This window comes from Macaca thibetana, chromosome 13 (assembly GCF_024542745.1).
Source record: "Macaca thibetana thibetana isolate TM-01 chromosome 13, ASM2454274v1, whole genome shotgun sequence".
NCBI lineage: Eukaryota > Metazoa > Chordata > Mammalia > Primates > Cercopithecidae > Macaca > Macaca thibetana.
The window spans coordinates 80,324,565-80,345,733 of NC_065590.1; the positions used below are offsets into that span (position 1 = coordinate 80,324,565).

The 21,169-nt window shown below is 48.9% G+C and overlaps 2 protein-coding genes across 3 annotated transcripts in view; both read right to left on the reverse strand.

Annotated features, from left to right (window-relative positions):
* MAPRE3 (microtubule associated protein RP/EB family member 3) overlaps positions 1 to 21,169 on the reverse strand; it is a 420,985-nt gene that overhangs the window by 91,167 nt on the left and 308,649 nt on the right. The window lies entirely within an intron of this gene.
* DPYSL5 (dihydropyrimidinase like 5) overlaps positions 1 to 21,169 on the reverse strand; it is a 104,655-nt gene that overhangs the window by 6,712 nt on the left and 76,774 nt on the right. For both annotated transcript variants that reach the window (XM_050753800.1, XM_050753801.1), the window contains exons 3-11: positions 20,164 to 20,322; positions 17,758 to 17,937; positions 16,871 to 16,939; positions 13,603 to 13,647; positions 12,152 to 12,227; positions 10,762 to 10,918; positions 5,314 to 5,455; positions 3,402 to 3,544; positions 2,744 to 2,951 (exon numbers count right to left, since the gene is read on the reverse strand). In XM_050753800.1, the coding sequence (XP_050609757.1) occupies positions 2,744 to 2,951; positions 3,402 to 3,544; positions 5,314 to 5,455; positions 10,762 to 10,918; positions 12,152 to 12,227; positions 13,603 to 13,647; positions 16,871 to 16,939; positions 17,758 to 17,937; positions 20,164 to 20,322 (1,179 nt within the window). The remainder of the gene's footprint in view (positions 1 to 2,743; positions 2,952 to 3,401; positions 3,545 to 5,313; positions 5,456 to 10,761; positions 10,919 to 12,151; positions 12,228 to 13,602; positions 13,648 to 16,870; positions 16,940 to 17,757; positions 17,938 to 20,163; positions 20,323 to 21,169) is intronic.

A 21,169-nucleotide genomic window follows, 5' to 3' on the forward strand; every position in this document is an offset into this window, starting at 1 on the left:
GTGTGTGCGTGTGTGTGAATGCACGTGTGTGTGTGTGCGTGTGTGTGAATGCACATGTGTGTGTGCGTGTGTGTGAATGCACATGTGTGTGTGCGTGTGTGTGAATGCACATGTGTGTGTGTGTGTGCGTGTGTGTGAATGCACATGTGTGTGTGTGTGTGTGTGTGAATGCACATGTGTGTGTGTGTGTGCGTGTGTGTGAATGCACATGTGTGTGTGTGTGTGCGTGTGTGTGAATGCACATGTGTGTGTGCGTGTGTGTGAATGCACATGTGTGTGCAGTGTGTGTGTGTGTGCGTGTGTGAATGCACATGTGTGTGTGTGTGCTGTGTGCACATGTGTGTGTGGTGCGTGTGTGCGAATGCACATGTGTGTGTGTGCGTGTGTGCGTGTGTGTGAATGCACATGTGTGTGTGTGTGTGCGTGTGTGCGAATGCACATGTGTGTGTGCGTGTGTGCGTGTGTGCGAATGCACATGTGTGTGTGCGTGTGTGCGTGTGTGCGAATGCACATGTGTGTGTGCGTGTGTGCGTGTGTGCGAATGCACGTGTGTGTGTGTGCGTGTGTGCGTGTGTGCACATGTGTGTGCGTGTGTGTGCGAATGCACATGTGTGTGTGCGTGTGTGCGTGTGTGCGAATGCACATGTGTGTGTGCGTGTGTGTGAATGCACGTGTGTGTGTGTGCGTGTGTGAATGCACATGTGTGTGTGCGTGTGTGTGAATGCACATGTGTGTGTGTGTGTGCGTGTGTGTGAATGCACATGTGTGTGTGCGTGTGTGTGTGAATGCACATGTGTGTGTGTGTGCGTGTGTGTGAATGCACATGTGTGTGCGTGTGTGTGGAATGCACATGTGTGTGTGCGTGTGTGTGAATGCACATGTGTGTGTGTGTGTGCGTGTGTGTGAATGCACATGTGTGTGTGTGCGTGTGTGTGAATGCACATGTGTGTGTGTGTGCGTGTGTGTGAATGCACATGTGTGTGTGCGTGTGTGTGAATGCACATGTGTGTGTGTGTGTGTCGCGTGTGTGTGAATGCACATGTGTGTGTGCGTGTGTGTGAATGCACATGTGTGTGTGCGTGCATGTGCACAGGAGAGATACTGGCTTCCCCCAACACTGGTGGAAGCCTTACCAAGGTAGCAGGTAGAATCTGAGGAAGTCAACTTTAACCAAATTTCTTTTCTTTTCTTTTTTTTTTTTTTTGAGACCGAGTCTCACTCTGTCACCCAGGCTAGAGTGTGGTGGCGCGATCTTGGCTCACTGAAACCTCTGCCCTTCTAAAGCGATTCCCCTGCCTCAGCCTCCCAAGTAGCTGGGATTATAGGCGCCTGCCACCGCGCGTGACTAATTTTTATATTTTTAGGAGAAACGGGGTTTCACCATCTTGGCCAGCTGGTCTTGAACTCCTGACCTCGTGATCCACCCGCCTCAGTCTCCCAAAGTGCTGGGATTACAGGCGTGAACCACCGCGCCCAACCGGAAATCAACTTTAGAGAGTTCCCTCCCACACAGCACAACATTACCCACCACCTTAGGCTTCCACGAAACTACACCCTTTACCGGTCTGACAACTCGGAGAGAACAGAAGCTAAACACAGCCCCATCCGGAGACCAGAGGCCCCCAGTAGCAACACTAGCTCATTCAGTACTCACAAAGGCAGTAGAGTTAGGAGTCTATATTCTACAACCAGACTGCCAAGTTCCAGTCCCAACTCTGTCACTTGTAAACTGTGTGGCTTTGTGCCACTTACTTTTCTGTGCCCACAATACTAGTATCTACATCAGAGAGTTGCCGGAGAGCAGATGAATTAGTATGTGTAAAGCTGTTCCAACTGCTTTGGCACATGAGAGGCAACATAGGAGTAGGAGCAGTTATTACTACAGAGGTCATTTATGGTCCTACATCGTATTAAAAAGTGCTATTGGGCTGGGCGCAGTGGCTCACGCCTGTAACCCCAGCACTTTAGGAGGCTGAGGCGGGCAGATCACTTGAGCCCAGGAATTTGAAAGCAACCTGAGCAACACGGTTAAACCCTGTCCGTCTCTACAAAAAAATAAACATTAGCTGAGTGTGATGAGTGAGAGACCCCGAGTTTGCTTTCGGATTTAGCCCTGTGATCACGAAAGTCACGCTTTCTTCACTCAGGCAGCCCAAGCCTGCGCCCCCACGGCAGACCTGGCAGTGGATTTCTTCGCTCACTGGCCTCTGGGAGGGAAGGGTCCTTAGTTTCTCTGAAAGCTCTGAGCCCTCTCGTGTGGTCTGTGTGCCAGCAGTGTGGGCCTCCCGTGTTCAGGTGCCTGTGCCTCCTGTGCTTCAGACAATGCTTTGCAAATGCCAGCTCTACCCCCACTTGCTTCATCAAGAGTGGGAGGCGGCCAAGCCAAAGCAGTATCTCCAGCCCCCAGCACCTCCTCCAACCCAAGCCTGCTTATCCGGAGGAGATCAGCGGTCGCACACACTCACATTTCCCATTTGTGCCCTGAGCAACTGAGGACCCCTGCTGCCTGACCACTTAAAATGCCACTTGGTAATCAAAGACGGGGAACACAAATCAGCATCTTCTGACTCTGACTCTAGCGTTCCCTGGCCCTGCCACACACTCCCCTCTCAACGCTGGAGAGAGGGCAATGGAATTGGGTCGAAAACTGGAGTGAACATCTCTTTGAGATTTAAAACAGTCATGGAGGATGTTCCCCGGCAGGGGGCGCCAACACCCCTGCATCTTCCCCCTCCCACCTCACCTTCTCTCTCTGGACCAGCTTCTTGTAGACAGTGTCTGGGAAGGACCTCAGGGGACAGAACTTGCCGGTGCCCTCGGCGCACATGAAGACGCCGTTCTCATACACGACGCGCCCCCGGCTGATGGTGACCAGTGGCACGCCGTGGCAGCGCATGTTCTCGTACAGGTTGAAGTCTCCTCCCTGGACCTGCGTGCTGGCTGAGATGGTCCTGGTGGGGAGGCAATGGCGGGAGAGAAAGCGCTGAGGACATGTCAAAATGTCACAGCTCCATGGGAGGGGTGAACCCCAAAGGCTGGTTGTTATGGGCTGAATTGGCTTCCTTCAAAATTTTTCCGCTGAAATCCTAACACCCAGAACCTCAGAACATGGCCCTATTTGGGGCCTTTAATGTAATAATTAAGGTAAAGTGAGGTCATATAGGTGGGCCCTAATCCAATCTGACCAGTGTCCTTATAAGAAGAGGAGACAGACACACCAGACATGTGTGACACAGAAGAAAGACTGTGTGAAGATGGAGGGAGAAGACGGCCAACTATAAGCCAGGGCCATATTTTGTGCTAGAAATAGTGCAAAGTTATATGCTTTTGGAGATTGGTAATGCAAGTCCTCTTCAACACCCCGAGCCCCTCTAGCCCTGGAGATGAGCAACAAACTTTACTTTGTGGCTTCTGGGTCCCACACCACCACATCAGCATCGGCTCCGGGGATGATGCGGCCCTTGCGGGGATACAGGTTCAGAAGCTTAGCCGCGTTGGAACTGGTAACGGCCACAAAACGGTTCTCATCCATCTTTCCTCCAACCTGAAATGTTGCAGAAAGTGTCAAGTCAACCAGGCTCTGGGGGTGGGCTTCAAACCCTTGGTTACCTTTGATGCTGGCCCATGGACTTTGGGCTTAGGTGGTTAGAACAGTGGTCACAAGGGGACAAAGCCGTGAGCACCATCTCAGATGAGCCAGCCTGCTTGGCTGGGTCCCAGGTGCTCACTTATTCCTTTCTCCCTTCATCCAGCAACTATGGTGAGTGGCTGTGCTTCCATTCAGGCTGCCTGCCCGGGGCAAATCTGCCTCCTGTTTGTAAAACCAACTCTGCTCATGTGCCCACACGGATGAGTCAGGAATCTCCCTTCATCTACTAAGGGTGATATTTTCAAAGGGTTATATACTCAAGAGCGTATAAAACATCTTATTGTCCCACCCATGAGAGTACTATGGACTCTCTTCAAGGGGATTTCCTGAGCCATCTCCTTGGCCTTCCATGAGCTTAGTCTTGAGAACTTCAGATCTCTTTGGGGCTCATACTATTTTGAATCTAATCTGAGATAGATCAAGACCAAAAATACTTACTCTTCATGTGCAGAACAGGTGGTATTCAAATGAAGTCCCAGTTCTTATCTTTTTTGAAATCAATTAGACAAAATATATCAAATCAAGAGCCTTAAAACTGTTCATATCCCTTGGCCTAAAAATCCACTTCTAGGATGCTGTCTTAAGGAAATAATCAGAAATAATAATCAGAGGCCTGGCGCGGTGGCTCATGCCTGTAATCCCAGCACTTTGGGAGGCTGAGGCGGGCGGATCGTGAGGTCAAGAGATCGAGATCATCCTGACTAACCAACATGGTGAAACCCCGTCTCTACAAAAAATACAAAAATTAGCTGGGTGTAGTGGCACAGGCCTGTAGTCCCAGCTACTCGGGAGGCTGAGGCAGGAGAACCACTTGAACCCAGGAGGCGGAGGCTGCAGTGAAATGAGATAGCGCCATTGCACTCCAGCCTGGGCGACAGAGCGAGACTCCGTCTCAAAAAAAAAAAAGAAATAATAATCAGAAATGCTGACACACACACTCATGAACAAAGAGGTTCTCCACAGCATTATTTGTAAGTGCAAAAATTAGAAACAGTGAAAAGTCCCAAACATCAGGGAAGGATTAAATAAAGTATGGTACTTTCATTGGAGAAAATATCATTCAGCCATGAAGAAAGATGCTTTTAAAGAATTGTTACTGATATAGGGAGACACTCAGGGTATAGTGTTATATGAAGAAAAAAATCCTGGTTAGTATAGCAGTTGGTAAAAGAAAAAAAAATATGAAGCCAGTTATTAAAATAATGTGTAGCTGGGTGTGGTGGCTCACACCTATAATCGCAGCACTTAGGGAGGCAGAGGTGGAAGGATAGCTTGAGCCCAGGAGTTCAAGACCTGCCTGGGCAACGTAGCAAAAAAGGGAAAAAAAAAAAAAAAAAGTACAGTACATGCACAGAACTAGAAAGAAATACACTACAATGTTAATAGTAGTTTAATTTTTAGGCATGGAATTAAAGGGATTTTTTTTTTCTTATACTTTTCTGTATTTTCCAAATTTCCATAATAGATCTTACTACCTTTCTAATCGGGGGAAAGACCTTTTGTGTTTTGTTCTTGAGTGAAACAAAGAGCTGGGATTGAACCAGCCCTTCTAAGAACATTCTTTGACAGGATCTGAGGAGCGAAAACTCTTACTGGGATTAGAGCGGGGATGAAGCGGGGATTAGGGCAGGGATCTGATCGGGGCGGGGCTCTAGCAATCGTACCACTCCTCTCTCCCAGATGACGCTCATGCGGTCCTGCACGCCACTCACTCCATGTGGGATCTTGGTGAAGTCTTCCTTGCCCATAGCTTTCTGTTTTGTGGTGAAAGGCCGGTGATCTGATGCCACGATGTTCAGAGTGTCACTGGGTAGAGAAAAAGAGGTGACCAGTAAGGGGAGGGGAGGGGAGGAACCTAGAGGGTGGGGATAGATATAGGGAAAATCCTCAGTGTGGGAACCAGGCAAAGCTGACTCCAAGTTCAGCTCTGCTGCTTAGGCCATGTGGCCTCTCATGAGTTACTTCATCTATGTGAACCTCAGTTTACCCATCCACAGAATGAGTGTGGCACAGTCTGTCTGTGTCACAGGTGACTTCAGTGAGATCCTTGGGATGGCAATGTTTAAGAGTGAAGAAAGCAGAGAAAAGCCGAACTTAGAGTCTAGCTGAAGTGAGATGGTGGAGGTGGTTCTACTCTCATGGAATTGTATGCCGATTCCCTCTCATCAGCTCTCCAACCCCACCTGCTGACAAGCATTCGCAAGGTCAGTGTTAAGCTTTGTTGAATAACTTGGACTCATAGCCTTCCTTGGGTGTGGGGATTCTAATGGACCAGAAGGGGAAGGAGGGACGAGCTAGAAGCCTGACTTAATAGACCGAGAGTGGTATGCAAGTCACTCAGTTCTTCCTCAATGCTGTTCATGACTACGGTCCTCACACATATATTAAGGCTGTCCTTGGGCCAGGTGCTCATGCCTGTAATCCCAGCACTTTGGGAGGCTGAGGCAGGTGGATCACTGGAGGCCACGAGTTCGAGATCAGCCTGGGCTACATGGTGAAACCCTGTATCTACTAAAAATACAAAAAAATTAGCCGAGTGTAGTGGTGGGCGCCTGTAATCCCAGCTACTCCGGAGGCTGAGGTCAGAGAATTGCTTGAACCCGGGAGGTAGAGGCTGCAGTGAGCCAAGATCGCCCCACTGCACTCCAGCCTGGGGGACAGAGGGAGACTCTGTCTGAAAAGAAGAAAAAACAAAGCCATCCTCTATCCAAGGCTGTGGGTGGCTAAGGCACAGGCAGGCCTTCGAGGGGCTACTGGGCCAGAGAAGATGTAGGGAAGAACAGGGAGAGAGGGCTCATGGCAGCAGATCCTCTGCCCAGTGAGGGAGGCAGGCAACTGGCCCGGATTCAGAGATCTCTGCCCGGATTCAGAGATCTCTGCAGGCCAAGGGCTCAGAGACAGTGAGGGGCGGAGGAGAGAGAATGTCCACGCAAACCATGCCAGGGCAACCTCAGGAGGATATGGCTTTGGGGGGGCAGGGAAAGGCCTGGCTGGAGCAGGGGGGTCAGGTGGGGGAAGGAGATGACTGCTGGGACCACACTGCGGGTGCCCTGAAGGTCAGGGGCAGTGGTTCCATTGTACTCTGTAGGAGGCCCCAGAGCCTTGTGAGTGCCCGTGGGCCATCTAAGATGCCCACTCCAGGAGACTCCAGGGGCAGAAAGCATTATCTGACCTGGTGAGGAAGCATATTCTTAAGGCTCTCAGACAATGGCCAGTTAGCTACAGAGGGCTGTCTCCACAGGGGACTTGGCAGGGCTCATCAGTCTCAGTTCCCACCCAATGACTAATGTCTTTGGCCAAACCCGCGGTGAAGATGGCTCGCTCTTCCCTGGGCCAAAGAGGCTGCTCTGGCCCTTGCAGAGACTCTTTGCAAGAGATTCTCCCGCAGAGCCCCAAGGCTCCCCACACTCTCTGGACCTGCAGAAGCCCCCACAGATGAATGGAATCTTTAGGGTTTCCTTTCTCCTGAGGGGCCCTCTGGATCCCTGAGCAGGGCTCAGGGCAGAAGATGCCCATTGCAGTCATGAAGGGCAGGTGAGGGACCCTGAGAGCAACAGGCTCAACTCCTGCTCTTTAACCAGCAAGTCTTCCTGAGCACCCAGCTTTCTGAAAAAAGTGGGCACCTACACAAAGGTGCCCACTAGGCAGCCGTGAATGACGGTAGTTACATTCTAGGAGGCCCTCTGAGCTCTCTCAGTGCTGCCCTGAATCTGGAAGATAGGAAGCCCCCATCCAAACCATTTAAAGTTTAAAACATGACTGGCTTTGCCAAATACTTTAAAATTTTATATGATCAAATGAAAAAATTTCTAAGAAGCCAGATTTTAGGCCAGGCACAGTGGCTCACGCCTGTAATCCTAGCATTTTGGGAGGCCGAGGTGGGTGGATCAGTTGAGGTAAGGAGTTTGAGGCCAGCCTGGGTAACATGATGAAAAAATACAAAAAATACAAAAATTAGGCTGGGCACGGTGGTGCAGGGTGGCTCATGCCTGTAATCCCAGCACTTTGGGAGGCTGCACTCCAGCCTGGGAGAAAGAGTGAGACCCTGGCTCATAAAACAAACAAACAAACAAACAAACAAACAAACAAACGAAAAACTAGTCAGGCGTGGTGCTGCACATGTGTAGTCCCAGCTACTCAGGAGGTTGTACCTCTCCTTTCCAGCCTGAGTGACAGAGCCAGACCCTTTCTAAAAAAAAAAAAAAAAAAAAAAGCCAGGTTTTAAATAAAGGACAAATCGTTATATCTATAGATTGAACTTTTTTTATTCCTTTACAGCCTAACAAATCACAAATCACATCCTAAAGTAGATAATTATGAAATAGCTCATATTTTCTTATGGGAATAATAATTGGTGTCTGGATTTTCTGTCAAGTATTTTGCATCATATAAATTATAACCAATAATGTATTACAAAAGCAAAATTATAGTCATCATCAATTTCTATAAATAATTAAAATATTAAAATTATGCTCCAAATCCTATAAAGTAGCACCCATTTACAATATGCACTGATTAAAAAGGGATTCAGACTATTCTCATAACACAAAAACTACATTTCTACTTAAATAAATAGAATCAATTTAAATAATTAAAATACATTTGACAAAGTAAGCTAGATGTAAAAACTTAAATTATTCAATGATACTTATTCCCCCCAGTCTATTTGAATTTGTGTGGGTTTGGGTGCTGTAATTTGGGTGGGTTGAGGCACTTATTATCTTTTTTGTTCTTTCAGTAAATTTGCTTGTAGCAAGCAGGGGTGTTTCAAAAGATTCTTGACCTTGGAACCAAGCCCACATTATTATACTGGAGTCTTGGTAATTGTTTCTTTTATTGTATTGCTGCTGATGAAAAGGAGGTTGATTCGTCTCAAAACAAGCTTTTTTTCTTTTTTTTTTTTTTAATGAAGTCTTGCTCTTGTTGCCCAGGCTGGAGTGCAGTGGCGCGATCTCGGCTCACTGCAACCTCCGCCTCCTGGGTTCCAGCAATTCTCCTGCCTTAGCCTCTGGAGTAGCTGGGATTACAGACATGAGCCACCATGCCCAGCTAATTTTTGTATTTTTAGTAGAGACGGGGTCTTACCATATTGGCCAGGCTGGTCTCAAACTCCTGACCTCAGGTAATCTGCCTCTTTCTGCCTCCCAAAGTGCTGGGATTACAGGTGTGAGCCACCACGCCCAGCCAAAATAAGCATTTTTTAAGAGTAAGAGCTGATCTAGCATTTCTCTCTTCATCTTTACCCTCCCTGTTTATTTACATAATGTAAATATGTAAATATTGTAAGAGCTGCCACCACCTGGCACCCACCAAGGCTATGGGACAGAATACAATGACCATCCCCATGCCATGGTGCGTACTGTCCTCCACAGAGGCCACCTTCGCCCACACCCCTATCGACAGCACTCCACTCACACTGGCAAAGCCCCGCACACCCCAACTCTCTATAGGTTGTGAACATAATGGGATGGGAGTGGGAGTTTTCCAGTGGTTGGCAACCAGGACTGAAAGCTAAGGACATGGATGAGACAAGCACCTTATTACCTAAGAAAGCCACCTTCAGTGGGGCTGGTCGCTTCCCTCCACTGCCCCTGCACCATCCTAGAAGAGGCATAGCCCTACCCTGCCCCAGGTCTGGAAAGCAGGACCCTCGGAGGGAGACTGAGGGGTTGGCAGGATGGAGAGTCCTGGCATTCCCTCCCCTCCTCTTTCCTGGGTTGAGTGGGGTTTCCATACCCTCTCCCCACCAGTTCACCCTGAAGACAAGGAGGGCATACTTCAAGAGGTTCACTTGTGGAGAACAGAGCTGAGAGCAGTGGGCACCTGCCTGGGCTGTGGGCTGTGGACCCGCCTCTGAGCCACAGGGAGCAGAAAGGCTGGGTGGGCTTCCTCTAGGCCTCAGATACTATAGAAGGTGGCCAGGCATAAGTTGCGGGTCCTTGTTCATAGAGGCATTGCTAGTGCTGTGAGCTGGGAGAGATGCATGCCTGGGTATGGAGAAGAATCCCCTCACCTTTTGTCCTAATCCTCCTACCCCAACCCAAGCTGAGCTGGGGATCAGGAAGGGAGGAGATGGAGTCTTAAACTGGATGGAACTTTAATATCCAAAAGTGAAGAGAAAGCAACGTCTTCTCCCCGAGTTTTTTTTTTTTTTTGAGTTGGAGTCTTGCTCTGTCCCTGGACAGGCTGGAGTGCAGTGGCATGATCTCAGCTCACTGCAACCTCCGCCTCCTGGGTTCAAGTGATTCTCCTGCCTTAGCCTCCCAAGTAGCTGGGATTACAGATGCCCACCACCATGCCCGGCTAATTTTTTGCATTTTCAGTAGAGACAAGGTTTCACCATCTTGGCCAGGCTGGTCTTGAACTCCTGACCTCAAGTGATCCACCCATCTCGGCCTCCCAAAGTGCTGGGATTACAGGCGTGAACCACTGTGCCCGGCCCCCAAAATGTTAATAGGAGAGAGAAAGAAGCTGCAAGCAGTTATTGGATAAGACAAAAACCCTTTCATGATCGGGTCCTGCTGAATTCAGACTGTTCATCAAACCATTTCCTTTAGGTTGGGACTGCATGGGAAAAAGCAGTGTCAGAAAGAGAAGAGCTGGAGAAAGGAGATCTGGAGGAACGGTGTGGGGGAGGGGGAAGGGGGAGAAAGTGCAGAAGAAAAAGGGAAAGGGGAAGGAAAGGAGGAGAAACCCACAGAAGGAGGGATGTACAGACAAGGGGCACACGGGAGCCAACGAGAAGAGGAGAGGTGAAGAAAAGAAACAGAAAGGACCCCTACATTCTAGGGTAAGTCACAGGCCACATTCTGCAGCTCCCCACTGGGCTTTAGAGTAAGAGATCAATGTCCTTTGAAATTCCGAATAACCACTGTTCACAGTTCTATATGTGCTCTTCACTCTTACACTTCAGAAGCTCTCACTCCACATCAAGCGGTCATAAAGTCTCAATAGGATGGCAATTATCTGATGGGCTCAGAGAAGGTAAGAAAAGCACAATCATCCTGTGGGCACAATGAAATCAAACCTAGCTCAGATTTGTTTCCTGGGCCCTCTATGACGTCTTCCTAAAGATGTACACATCCCTGCAATGTGCTGCTGAAACGCCTTACTTGGCCAGCAGGCTCATGAGGTAGGTGGAGGTGTTGGTGTCCAGTCTCAGGGGAGGCACCGTGACGTAGGCAGCCGCGTGGGACCAGTCCTGGTGGTAGTAGTGTAAGCCTGTCAGCGTGGCATGTGCAGTGGTGGTCTCAGCCAGCACAACCTTCCCTGGAAGAAGAAAGGTCAGAACCATAACCAGGAAGCCACCAAACCTGAGCGATCGCTGGTGTGTGCCTCTCATTTTACAGGTGAAGGAGCTGAGGTCAGAGACAGGAAGGAACCTGCCCAAGGTCACAGGGTTTTTGAGGGGACAGCTGGGTTCAAGCCCAGAGAGCTTCCCTATTCTCCTGCTGACTTAGGCAAGGAGAACAGAGGGACATGGGCACCGAGGCCTGGTAGCACCAAGCGGCACTTTGAGGAGTCTGGTTTGGCCAGAGCACAGGTCTGTGCCGGGTGCTGTTGGCAGATGGAGCTTGACAGTGGGTGAACAGGCAAGCAGGGCTGTGAATGCCATGCTAAGGAGCAGTCTAGACTGTTTTCTGGACAGGCAGGTGCCGTGAGCAGCTTCAAGAGAATGGTTGGGGTAGGACAGGGAGGGCTGTAGCAGGGCTGGAGGATAGGGAGAAAGCGGGTGGGAGCAGTCACCAGGCTGGGGCGACAGTCTAGGTGAGACCTCCAAGGGGCTTCAGTGAGGGGAGAGGCTTGCAGCAGGATCTAGAGGGCAATACAGTTGAAGGCCGGGAGGCCCTTGCTTCTAATCTATTATAGTTGAAGGCCGGGAGGCCCTTGCTTCTGATCTATATCCCCAGGCCTGTGACTGTGACTTTGTTTCTCCTGCTGCCAGGCCCTCACCGGCACCTGGGGCGGGGCTGGACTCCAAGCATCTGCAAGCCTTTAGGTAATGCCAGGCGATCCACAACAGAAGCCATACAAGTGCCCCTTGGACTCATACACAGGGTTCCAGAGGCTAGAAAGGGAAGCTGGGCCCACACACTGTTCTTTCTTTAGGGACTTCCCAAACAGTCCCTGAAATGCCCACTGAAACTGGTCCAGGATTTTGTTTGTTGCCAAGGCAACTGCTAGTGAAATCTATGAGTCCAAAAAGACCCTAATTAATGAGTGGGTTTAAAACTTGGAAAATTTTACCAAATCCAGAAGTGACAGACACTCCCGTAAAGCTGTTACGCATACAAATTTGCAGAAGAAAAAGCCACGTTCTAGCAGACTAAAGCCAGGCTAGCACAGGGCGGCTCCGAGGAAGACAGTGGCAGATGAAAGGGAAGGGCTGGCTGAGGTCCTGGGCGCAGGAGCCGGGGCCAGGAGTGAGCACGGCTAATGGGCCCCGTCCGTCTCCAGTCCCTCCACATGACCTGCTCTGTCCAGCCAAGCCTACGGACTCACCTTGCATCTTAGCAGCTGCGATAACGTCACCAGCCGAGATACTGGACACGTTGACCAGGTAGATTGGACAGTGAGTCTAAACACAAGAAACAGTGGGAAGTAGGGAGGGTTGATCTATAAACTTCACGAGCATCAGAACAACCCTAGTAAAGTCAGCCCTGGCCCCCGTGCCTCCCCCTGCGCCACTCAACCCCACCCTCAAGGTGACTGTCCTTAAGCGGGGAATGCAGGGCTGGCAGTCAAGGTGAGGTTGCAGGAACTGCATGATAGGGGGAGGCAGAGAATAGCCTCCAGCACCAGAGCCCACCGGGAAGCCCAGCCTGTGAAGTTCAAGACCATCAAGTCTGAACCTCTCATTTTCTCCCATCTGACAACCATGACTGTGATTTAAAAGAGGGGGACTCTTTTTCCAATTTAATTTCCTGTTTATAAACGTGATGGCCTAGAGTTAGTCATGTATTCTGTATCTAAAATTACGATGCCTGCTGTCTGAAGGCTGCTTATCAGTAGACAGAATGCACCCTGGAGATGAACAAAATACAAGGGGGTTAGGGTTCAGAGTCTAGGCAAGAGAAGGCTGATCTTGCAAACGGACACCTGGACTGTAATATTAGTTTAGCTTTTTTTCTACTAAGCTGTGCAACCACGGTCCCTGGCTTAACTCCTCTGAGCATATGCTTCAGCTGAAAGGCAAGAAACTGCCTTTTTGTTGTTCAGGTCTTTCCTTATTCTGGGGTAAGTTCCATCAGGAAGTAATTGATAAAATAACTATTGTCATGACAATAAAACAACGTCCTTGTCCAGCGGCCAGAGCTCTAACGTGCAATTGGGAAATTCTGTTTCCCCAGAAGTTATTCTGATTCTGTTTGCTTATCACATTAGGAAGATGTAGAGTGTAGGAGCTGGACTGAGTTTACATGTGAGCAATGAACTGAGCTTCAGCAGGCTCGGCGGGGTGGAATGGAAAGCTGCTGGTGAGAAGGGTGAATGCCAGGACGGTGGGCATGACAGCGCTCAGTCAGCAAACAGTTTTGGGGTCCTGTGGGCCAGACATGGTGCTGGCACCCAGAGCAGAATGGGGCTGCACTGTAGAGGTTGTTTTCTTTTCTTTTCTTTTTTTTTTTTTGAGACAGAGTCTTGCTCTGTCACCCAGGCTGGAGTGCAGTTGGTGCAATCTTAGCTCACTGCAACCTCCGCCTCCTGGGTTCAAGCAATTCTCCTGCCTCAGCCTCCTGAGTAGCTGGGATTACAGGTGCCCGCCACCACGCCCAGCTGATTTTTGTATTTTTAGTAGAGATGGGGTTTCACCATGTTGGCCAGGCTGGTCTCAAACTCTTAACTTCAGGTGATCCACCTGCCTTGGCCTCCCAAAATGCTGGGATTGCAGGCATGAGCCACCATGCCTGGCCGAGGTTGGTTTCTAATCCCAGAGTAGAGATCGGGGGACTTACCCTGTTTGCAATGGTGATAACACGGTGAGTGGCTTCAGCTTCCAGCTGTTAGAAACAAAGGACAGGAGGAAACCAAACTTCACCATCTCCTCCAAGCATACCCATATGGAGCAATTGCACCCACAGGGGTTGGCTTGGGGCAAAGCCTGGGCAGAGGCACCAACCTCCAACCACCCTGGCTCACAGTGAGGGAGAATTCTAGGTCTTAGAATACCAGGCACGTCCTTGCTGGATGCTACTTGGGGCTTAATTAAAAGACAAGGAAACAACATCTCTCCATAGCCACCTCAGAACTGCAGCAAAGGAGAAATAGTGGCTGATTTGACTCTGGAAATTAGCCTAGATTCGGGTTTCTGTGCATGGTACTATTGGCATTTGAGTTGTATAATTCATATATATATATATATATATTTTTTTTTTTTTTTTGAGATAGGGTCTCACTCTATCTCCCAGGCTGGAGTACAGTGGCATGATCATGGCCCACTGCAGCCTTCACCTCTAGGGCTCAAGCGATCCTCCCACCTCAGACTGCTGAGTAACTGGGACTACAGGCATGCACTACCATGCTTGGCTAATTGTTATTATTATTATTATTATTATTATTATTATTATTATATTTTGAGACAGTCTCACTCTGTCGCCCAGGCTGGAGTGCAGTGGTGTGATCTCGGCTTACTGCAAGCTCCCAGGTTCACACCATTCTCCTGCCCCAGTCTCCCGAGTAGCTGGGACTACAGGTGCCAGCCACCATGCCTGGCTATTTTTTGTATTTTTAGTAGAGATGGGGTTTCACCATGTTAGCCAGTATGGTCTCGATCTCCTGACCTCATGATCCGCCTGCCTCGGCCTCCCAAAGTGCTGGGATTACAGGCATGAGCCACCACGCCCGCTTAGCTAATTAAAAAAAAAATTTTTTATAGAGATGGGGAGTCTCCCTCTATTGCCCAGGCTGTTCATAAACTCCTGGGCTCAAGCAATCCTCCGGCCACAGCCTCCCAGTGTTGGGATTACAGGTGTGAGCCACTGCAGTCAGCCGAGTTGTGTAATTCTTTATGGTGGGGGTGTCTGTGCATCGTAGGATGTTTAGCAGTATCCCTGGCTTCTACTCACTAGATGCCAGTAGCATCCACCTTGTCCCCCAGGTTGGGACAAGCAAAAATATCTCTAGATATTGCCAAATTTCCCTTGGGGAGCAACATCTCCCCTGGCATAGATCCAGGCCCCCCCCCTCACCTTTAACCAATAGATAGTGGCGGTGATAATTATTGGTATTACGACCACAGCCAAAGGCTTGCTCTTTCCCTTGTATTAAGTAACAAAGTCTAGTGTGTGTGTCCACCCCTTGCTCACTCCTGTTCTCACAGGCACACCCTCTGTGTTTCAGTCGAATCTGGTGTGTTTCTCTACCAATTCAGAAGTGCCAAACAGGACCTATATTCAAGGGCTCTGAAAGACAGGCACAGGTCAGGGGAGTGAGGCGGACTCCTCAGCGGACCCACTGTGGGCCAACTTGGTTTCCAGGAGTGGCAGTGCCACCACATCCTGTGTCCTGCTCCTTGTCCCTGGAGGCCTCCCCCTCAATCCCTCATGCATATCCAACCACCCATCTGCATTTTAGGCTTTGAAGAAATGAGAAGTTTCTCCCCCTCTTCTAAAACAGTAGAGAAGGAGTGAACAGGGTAATAGGGCAGGAAGGCGTTATTCGTCTAATGTGGTCCCTCCAGAGCAGAATTCTCTAGCAGGGGGACTGTAGGGGATTTGTATCAATGCCATGCAAAACTGCACAGGAATAAAGCCAGAGGGCAGGCGGAAAACAGAGCTTTAAATGACCATTCCAGCAGGTAATGAGGGGGAGGAGCATAGACTTGTCTGTGTCTCCTGTTTCTGGTAGAAAGGGTCCAAAGTGGCAGTCCCCAACCATTTTGGCACCAGGGACCAGTTTCGTGGAAGAAAATATTTCCATGGACTGGGACACGGGTGGGGCAGTGGTGGTGGGGAGTGGAGAGGGATGGTTTCAGGATGAAACTGTTCCACCTCAGGGCTGGGCACGGTGGCTCATGTCTGTAATCCCAGCACTTTGGGAGGCGGAGGCAGGTGGATCACTCGAGGTCAGGAGTTCAAAACCAGCCTGACCAACATGGTGAAACCCCATCTCTACTAAATATACAAAATTAGCTGGGCGTGGTGATGCATGCCTGTAATTCCAGCTACTTAGGAGGCTGAGGCACGAGAATCGCTTGAACCTGGGAGGCAGAGGTTGCAGTGAGCCGAGACTGCACCATTGCACTCCAGCCTGGGCAACAAGAGTGAGACTCCGTCTCAAAAAACAAAAGAAAGAAACTGTTCCACCTCAGATCGTCAGGCATTAGTTAGATTCTCATAAGGAGGACGCAACCTAGATCCCTCGCAAGTGCAGTTCACAATAGGCTTCACACTTCTGAGAATCTAAGGCCACCACTGATCAGACAGGAGGTGGAGCTCAGGGGGTCTCAGCTTGCCCACTGCTCACCTCCTGCTCTGCGGTCCTGTACCGGTTCATGACCTGGGGCTTGGTGACCCCTGGTCCAAAGTATTCCTCAGATGCTCAAAGGAATGTCATCCCCCAAAGGCAGAGTTTATAGTTTGAAATTTCTTCTAACACCTGAAGGCCTTTTCAGTCTGTCTTTTGTCTCTTGATTCAGTTTTGGGCACAGCAACCCCAGGTGTGCTGACATTGTCTCCCCCAGATCCTTGAAATCAGAATCAAATGGGAATTTCACTTAGGGAGAAAATGATGCAACACACATATATATATATACATGTATGTATGTGTGTGTATGTGTGTGTATATATATGTATGTATATGTGTGTGTGTGTTTGTGTGGGGGGGTGTGTGTGTGTATATATATATATATATATATATAGACTCTGTCACCTGGGCTGGACTGCAGTGGCATCATCACGGCTCACTGCAGCCTCAACCTCCCGAGCTCAGGTGATCCTCCTGCCTCAGTCTCCCAAGTAGTTAGCTGGGGCTACAGGCACGAACCACTATACCCAGCTAATTTTTTTGTATTTTTAGTAGAGATGGGGTTTCATCATGTTGCCCAGGCTGATCTTGAATTCCTGGGCTCAAGCCATCCACCCACCTCAGCCTCCCAAATGTTGGGATTACAGATGTGAGCCCTTGTGCCAGGCTAATTTGTATGTTTGATGTCTCCTCCATCCTAGAAGATTCTGTCAATCTACATGAGAGACGCTGACAAAGGCCACAGGAAGTGTTTCTCACCTCCTCTGGACGGCTGATTTCGATTCCTTCTGGACCTGTGATCCCCAAATCTAGTGCCTCCTTAGCACCCTGGATAACAGCAAGAGAAAGAAAATGGAAAGAATCACAGAGATACTGTGTAAGAAAATACTGAACCCAAAGGACAGTGAAATATGCTAGACACAGCCTGTTTCAATAGGCTTGCTTCTTTTCTCACTTCTGCAATGTTCGTCTTCTAAAGAAGGCAGAGCATGCACAGGCCCCCCATGCAGTGGGGCTCTCCTGATTCTCACTTCATAATGACTGAACATATCTTGTTCTCTTAAAAATACAGTTAACTATTATAACTAGCAACAGGCCTGGGACACCAAAGACAAGCACTCTTTACTGATTTCAAACTCAGAATTCCCTCTCTGGAAATCGAGACAAATCTCTAGCTTCCAGCAACTCCTAGGCTAGCCCTTACCCCAAGACCTAGGAGAATGCACCAGAGGCTTATCCTTCCTGGTGCCATGAATTGATCTCTTTAATGTCTCAGATCCTCTGAAGAGGTCAAATGGAAAGCGGATTCTTATTTATTCTGTATATCAAATCTCATTAAAAATATGTCTGAGAGGTGCTCCAAATTCTCTGCTATAATGGAATGTAAATCTCATATCATTAGAATTAAGACATCATCACCTAAGACTTAGAAGCCTTTTTGAACCATAAAAAGAGATTTGTTTTTTACAGACAGTAGCAAAGTTTGGGATTTTCTGACCAAGATCTGACAGCTGGGGTGTCCACACCTCACACTTTAACAACTGATTTTGTCTGAACCTGTGGGATCAGTGATGGGTGGTTAGGAACCCCCTGAGAACTGTCTCCACTGGTGTCCCTCCATCCAACATTCTTGGCTGCAGACTTGCCTCGGCCACAAGCTCCCCGTTTTCAGCATGGACACGGGCGATTGCCCCAATGTCCTTGCAAGCGTGCAACACTTGGTACAGCTCGCTGTCTCGAAGCATGTACAGGTCCTTGTAGGTCATGAACATCTGGAATGAGTTGACACCCTTCTCCCTCACCAGTGTCTCCATTTCTGCTTTCACCTGAAGAACAAGTGCAAAGGCAATGCTGCGTGAGGGCAGACACCCAAGAGGCCGACTGGCAGGCACCGGCCCAGCATGGGGGAGATGCAGGGCCTGCCTCAGCTCAGTCTGTCTGTTGACCCCCGCGCACACCTCTCTATCTCACTTTCCTCCCACCCACAGGCTGCTGTGAGGTCACCTGAGCAGATGGATGCAGAAGTACTGTGAAAATTGTCAACATGACACAATTTAGGAGCCACATTGTTACTACCTTATGGGCACGTTTCTCCTATCACTTAGGTCTGTCCCCTATGTCTGTCTCCAAACCAGCCTTAATGGTAAACATAGGAATAATAATTTTAATTTCTGTGGGCTGTTCCCTGGTGTTACAAAGAAGGCACACTAATGCTAAAAATCCAGAGGCCCTGGGAAAACTGAATTTAGGAACCAAGCCAAACGTGAACAAAGTGATGAGAGTTAGGATATTCCTAACAACGTGATTTGTACTAGGAAAAACATGGAAGCAACCTTGGCCTGATAACAGGAAAATAAGTTCAGGTTCATCCATTTGGTAGAATATTAGGTGGCCATTATATTGCTGGTCATGAACTTTGCAGCAAAATAGAAAATGCTCACACCTATGCAAAATAGCTACTCTGTGAAAGCATGGATGAAAAAAGACGGGAAAGAAAGAAGTTTAACAACAGGGATTGTGTTGGGGGTTATTGGATTATGTGCTTCCTTTCTTTTCTATTTTTAACATCTATAATTATAAACATTTATTTGATTATTATAAAACAGAATTTTAAATTCCTGCTGCATGAAAGTCACCATAAGCTCTTGGAAATTCGGGAGGGTTGGCCTGGCTTCTGTGCTGCGGGGAACCTGAACAGACCCTCTATTCCAGGCCAGCTCCAGGGGAAGTAGAGAGTGGCTTGGAGGTAGAGGCCCTTCACCCAGGAGGGTGTCCAAAAAGGAGACCCCTGTTTGAGATAAGGAATGGCTGACATCCAGCGTGATCTGCACCTCTGGCCCAGAACCAAGAGGAGGTCTTCTATAAGTGCCAGGTCAGAAATAATGAAGAAACCGGGTGAGCCCCCAACTCAAGGCTAAGACTCGAGGGCAGGAATATACTGAGGCTTTAGATTATCATCTCAGAAGAGTGTTAGGCCCTTTATACCAGGGCCTACACCTGAAGAACTTTGTAAAACTTCTTCTTCTTCTTTTTTTTTTTTTTTTTTATGATTAAGAACAGAGTTTATTCGAGCTGAAAGCTTGAGGATGGCTACCTGGGAGCACAGATTCAAGCTGCCCTGAATATACACTCTGATTAGCAGCAGTTACAAGTGGGGTTTTAACGGAAAATGAAGAGGCAGTTCCTAAGTTGGTAAAACTAATACTTATTATTTTTATGATTCTGCGGCACCCACCAAAGTACTGGTACATGGGGCTTAATAAATAATTGATGAAAGAATGACTATCCAGACTGCTACCCTGGACAAATAAGCAGAAAAACCCCGGAAACAAGGCCAAATCCAAATGCCTGTAGATCAGGAAGAGCAAGAAAGTGGGAATCCGGGGAGAGGACACTGGACTCTGACACTGGGACCTGGGCAGGGGGAGGACAGGAAAGCCAGAGGCCAGGGGCACAGACACAAAGGAGGCACAGAGGCTGAAGTGAAAAAGGTTCAGGGGGTGCCAGCCTCAGTCACAGACCAGGACAGCCTCGATGCTTCTCGGAACAGGAGCTGGGCCCCCAGTAGGAAAAAAGCGTACCACTGTCCATTCATTCCAGGCAGTGCTGAGGCAGGACGGGAGCCTCAGTTCGGAGACCTCAGCGCAGTGCAGTGGACTGTCAGTACACACGGGATATGGCATATGACCCTCTGCACCTGAGCCCTGCTCAGGCCACTGCTCAGCAGCACCACCCATGACCTGTCGGTGGCACCCCACGTTCACACGAGACAATAGGAGCCTCATGGTTAGAGCAAGGAAACTGCGTCCCCAAGGCCTGGGCTCTGGCCTTGGCCTCTCTGTGCCTGCCGGAAAACAGCTCATTAAGTTAAGCAGGACAGGCCCACCTGCTCGCCTTATGGAATCCCAAGTGTGTTTTCTTTCGGCATTGTGGGGAGCTAGGATGGTAGTGGGAGGGGTGCCCCACATAAACAGGAGGCACTGCATCCCAACCCGCCCCGCTGCCTACAAGACCACTCGTGCCTTCTTCTGGGATCCCACCAGCACTGTTACCTTGGGTGCCCACCAGGTGATCCCCACGTGGAGGGCGTAGTCACAGCAGACCTTGGGGTCGGCCAGACCCCGGCATTTCTCATAAGCGTCCACGAGGGAGGTCTCCTTGTCGGGCAGGACGTGGCCAATGATCATAGTGGTGCCTCCGACGAGCGCTGCCTAGGAAGACGGGAAAAGGCAGTCTCGTCACAGCCCTGCCTGCCCCCAAGTCCACGATGTGGTGAGACATGGTCCTCACGGTCCATTCAAAGACAGGCCCTGCCTCACAAGAGGCTGTGAGGACCAAGGGCAGCGAGGTTTGGGAAACTATAAAGAGCTGTGTGGAGGCGCAGGAGCCAGTGTGACCTTCATCATGACCATGGGTCCCCAGACCTGCTTCTTCCTCAGCCAGGGTTTCAGCTTGGCACGCTGGAAAAACCCACGCCGTGGGTCACCAGGCCTAAGGCCTATCTTCCCAATGAGAGATTCTCTCCCTAAACGATTTTTAGCCAATTGACTCTATAGATGTCATGATCAAATGTCTGTATGTAATATATAACATAATATAGTGCCATATCATATAATAACGTAATATTGATGCCATAATCAAATGCCTGTTTACATCATTTACTTAGTTACACACGTATACTTGAACCATGATATATAAAGTGCTAATTTGGATATACTGTTTTGTTTTATTCTCTCAAATTTCATGAAGCAAGTCTGTTCAAATATTTTGCATGCATCTTCAACCTCAGGGTCTTTGTCTTCAGTTTTTCTAAGCACAGGGGCTTCATTTTCATCTATCTTGGTTGAGACTGGCAGTTTTTAGATGCATGTGTGATTTATCAGTGAAAACTGATCCTATTCACAACTCCACAAGATACCACTTTAAAAAGAAATTGTTAGAAAGCCTCACTCACAATCCTAGAGTGAACCCCCAGGAAAAATGACTAAATCTGTATTAGAGATTCCACCCTCTCAACTTTTTAAAAGTGAATTTTATCAGGGGACTTCTGTGAACTTC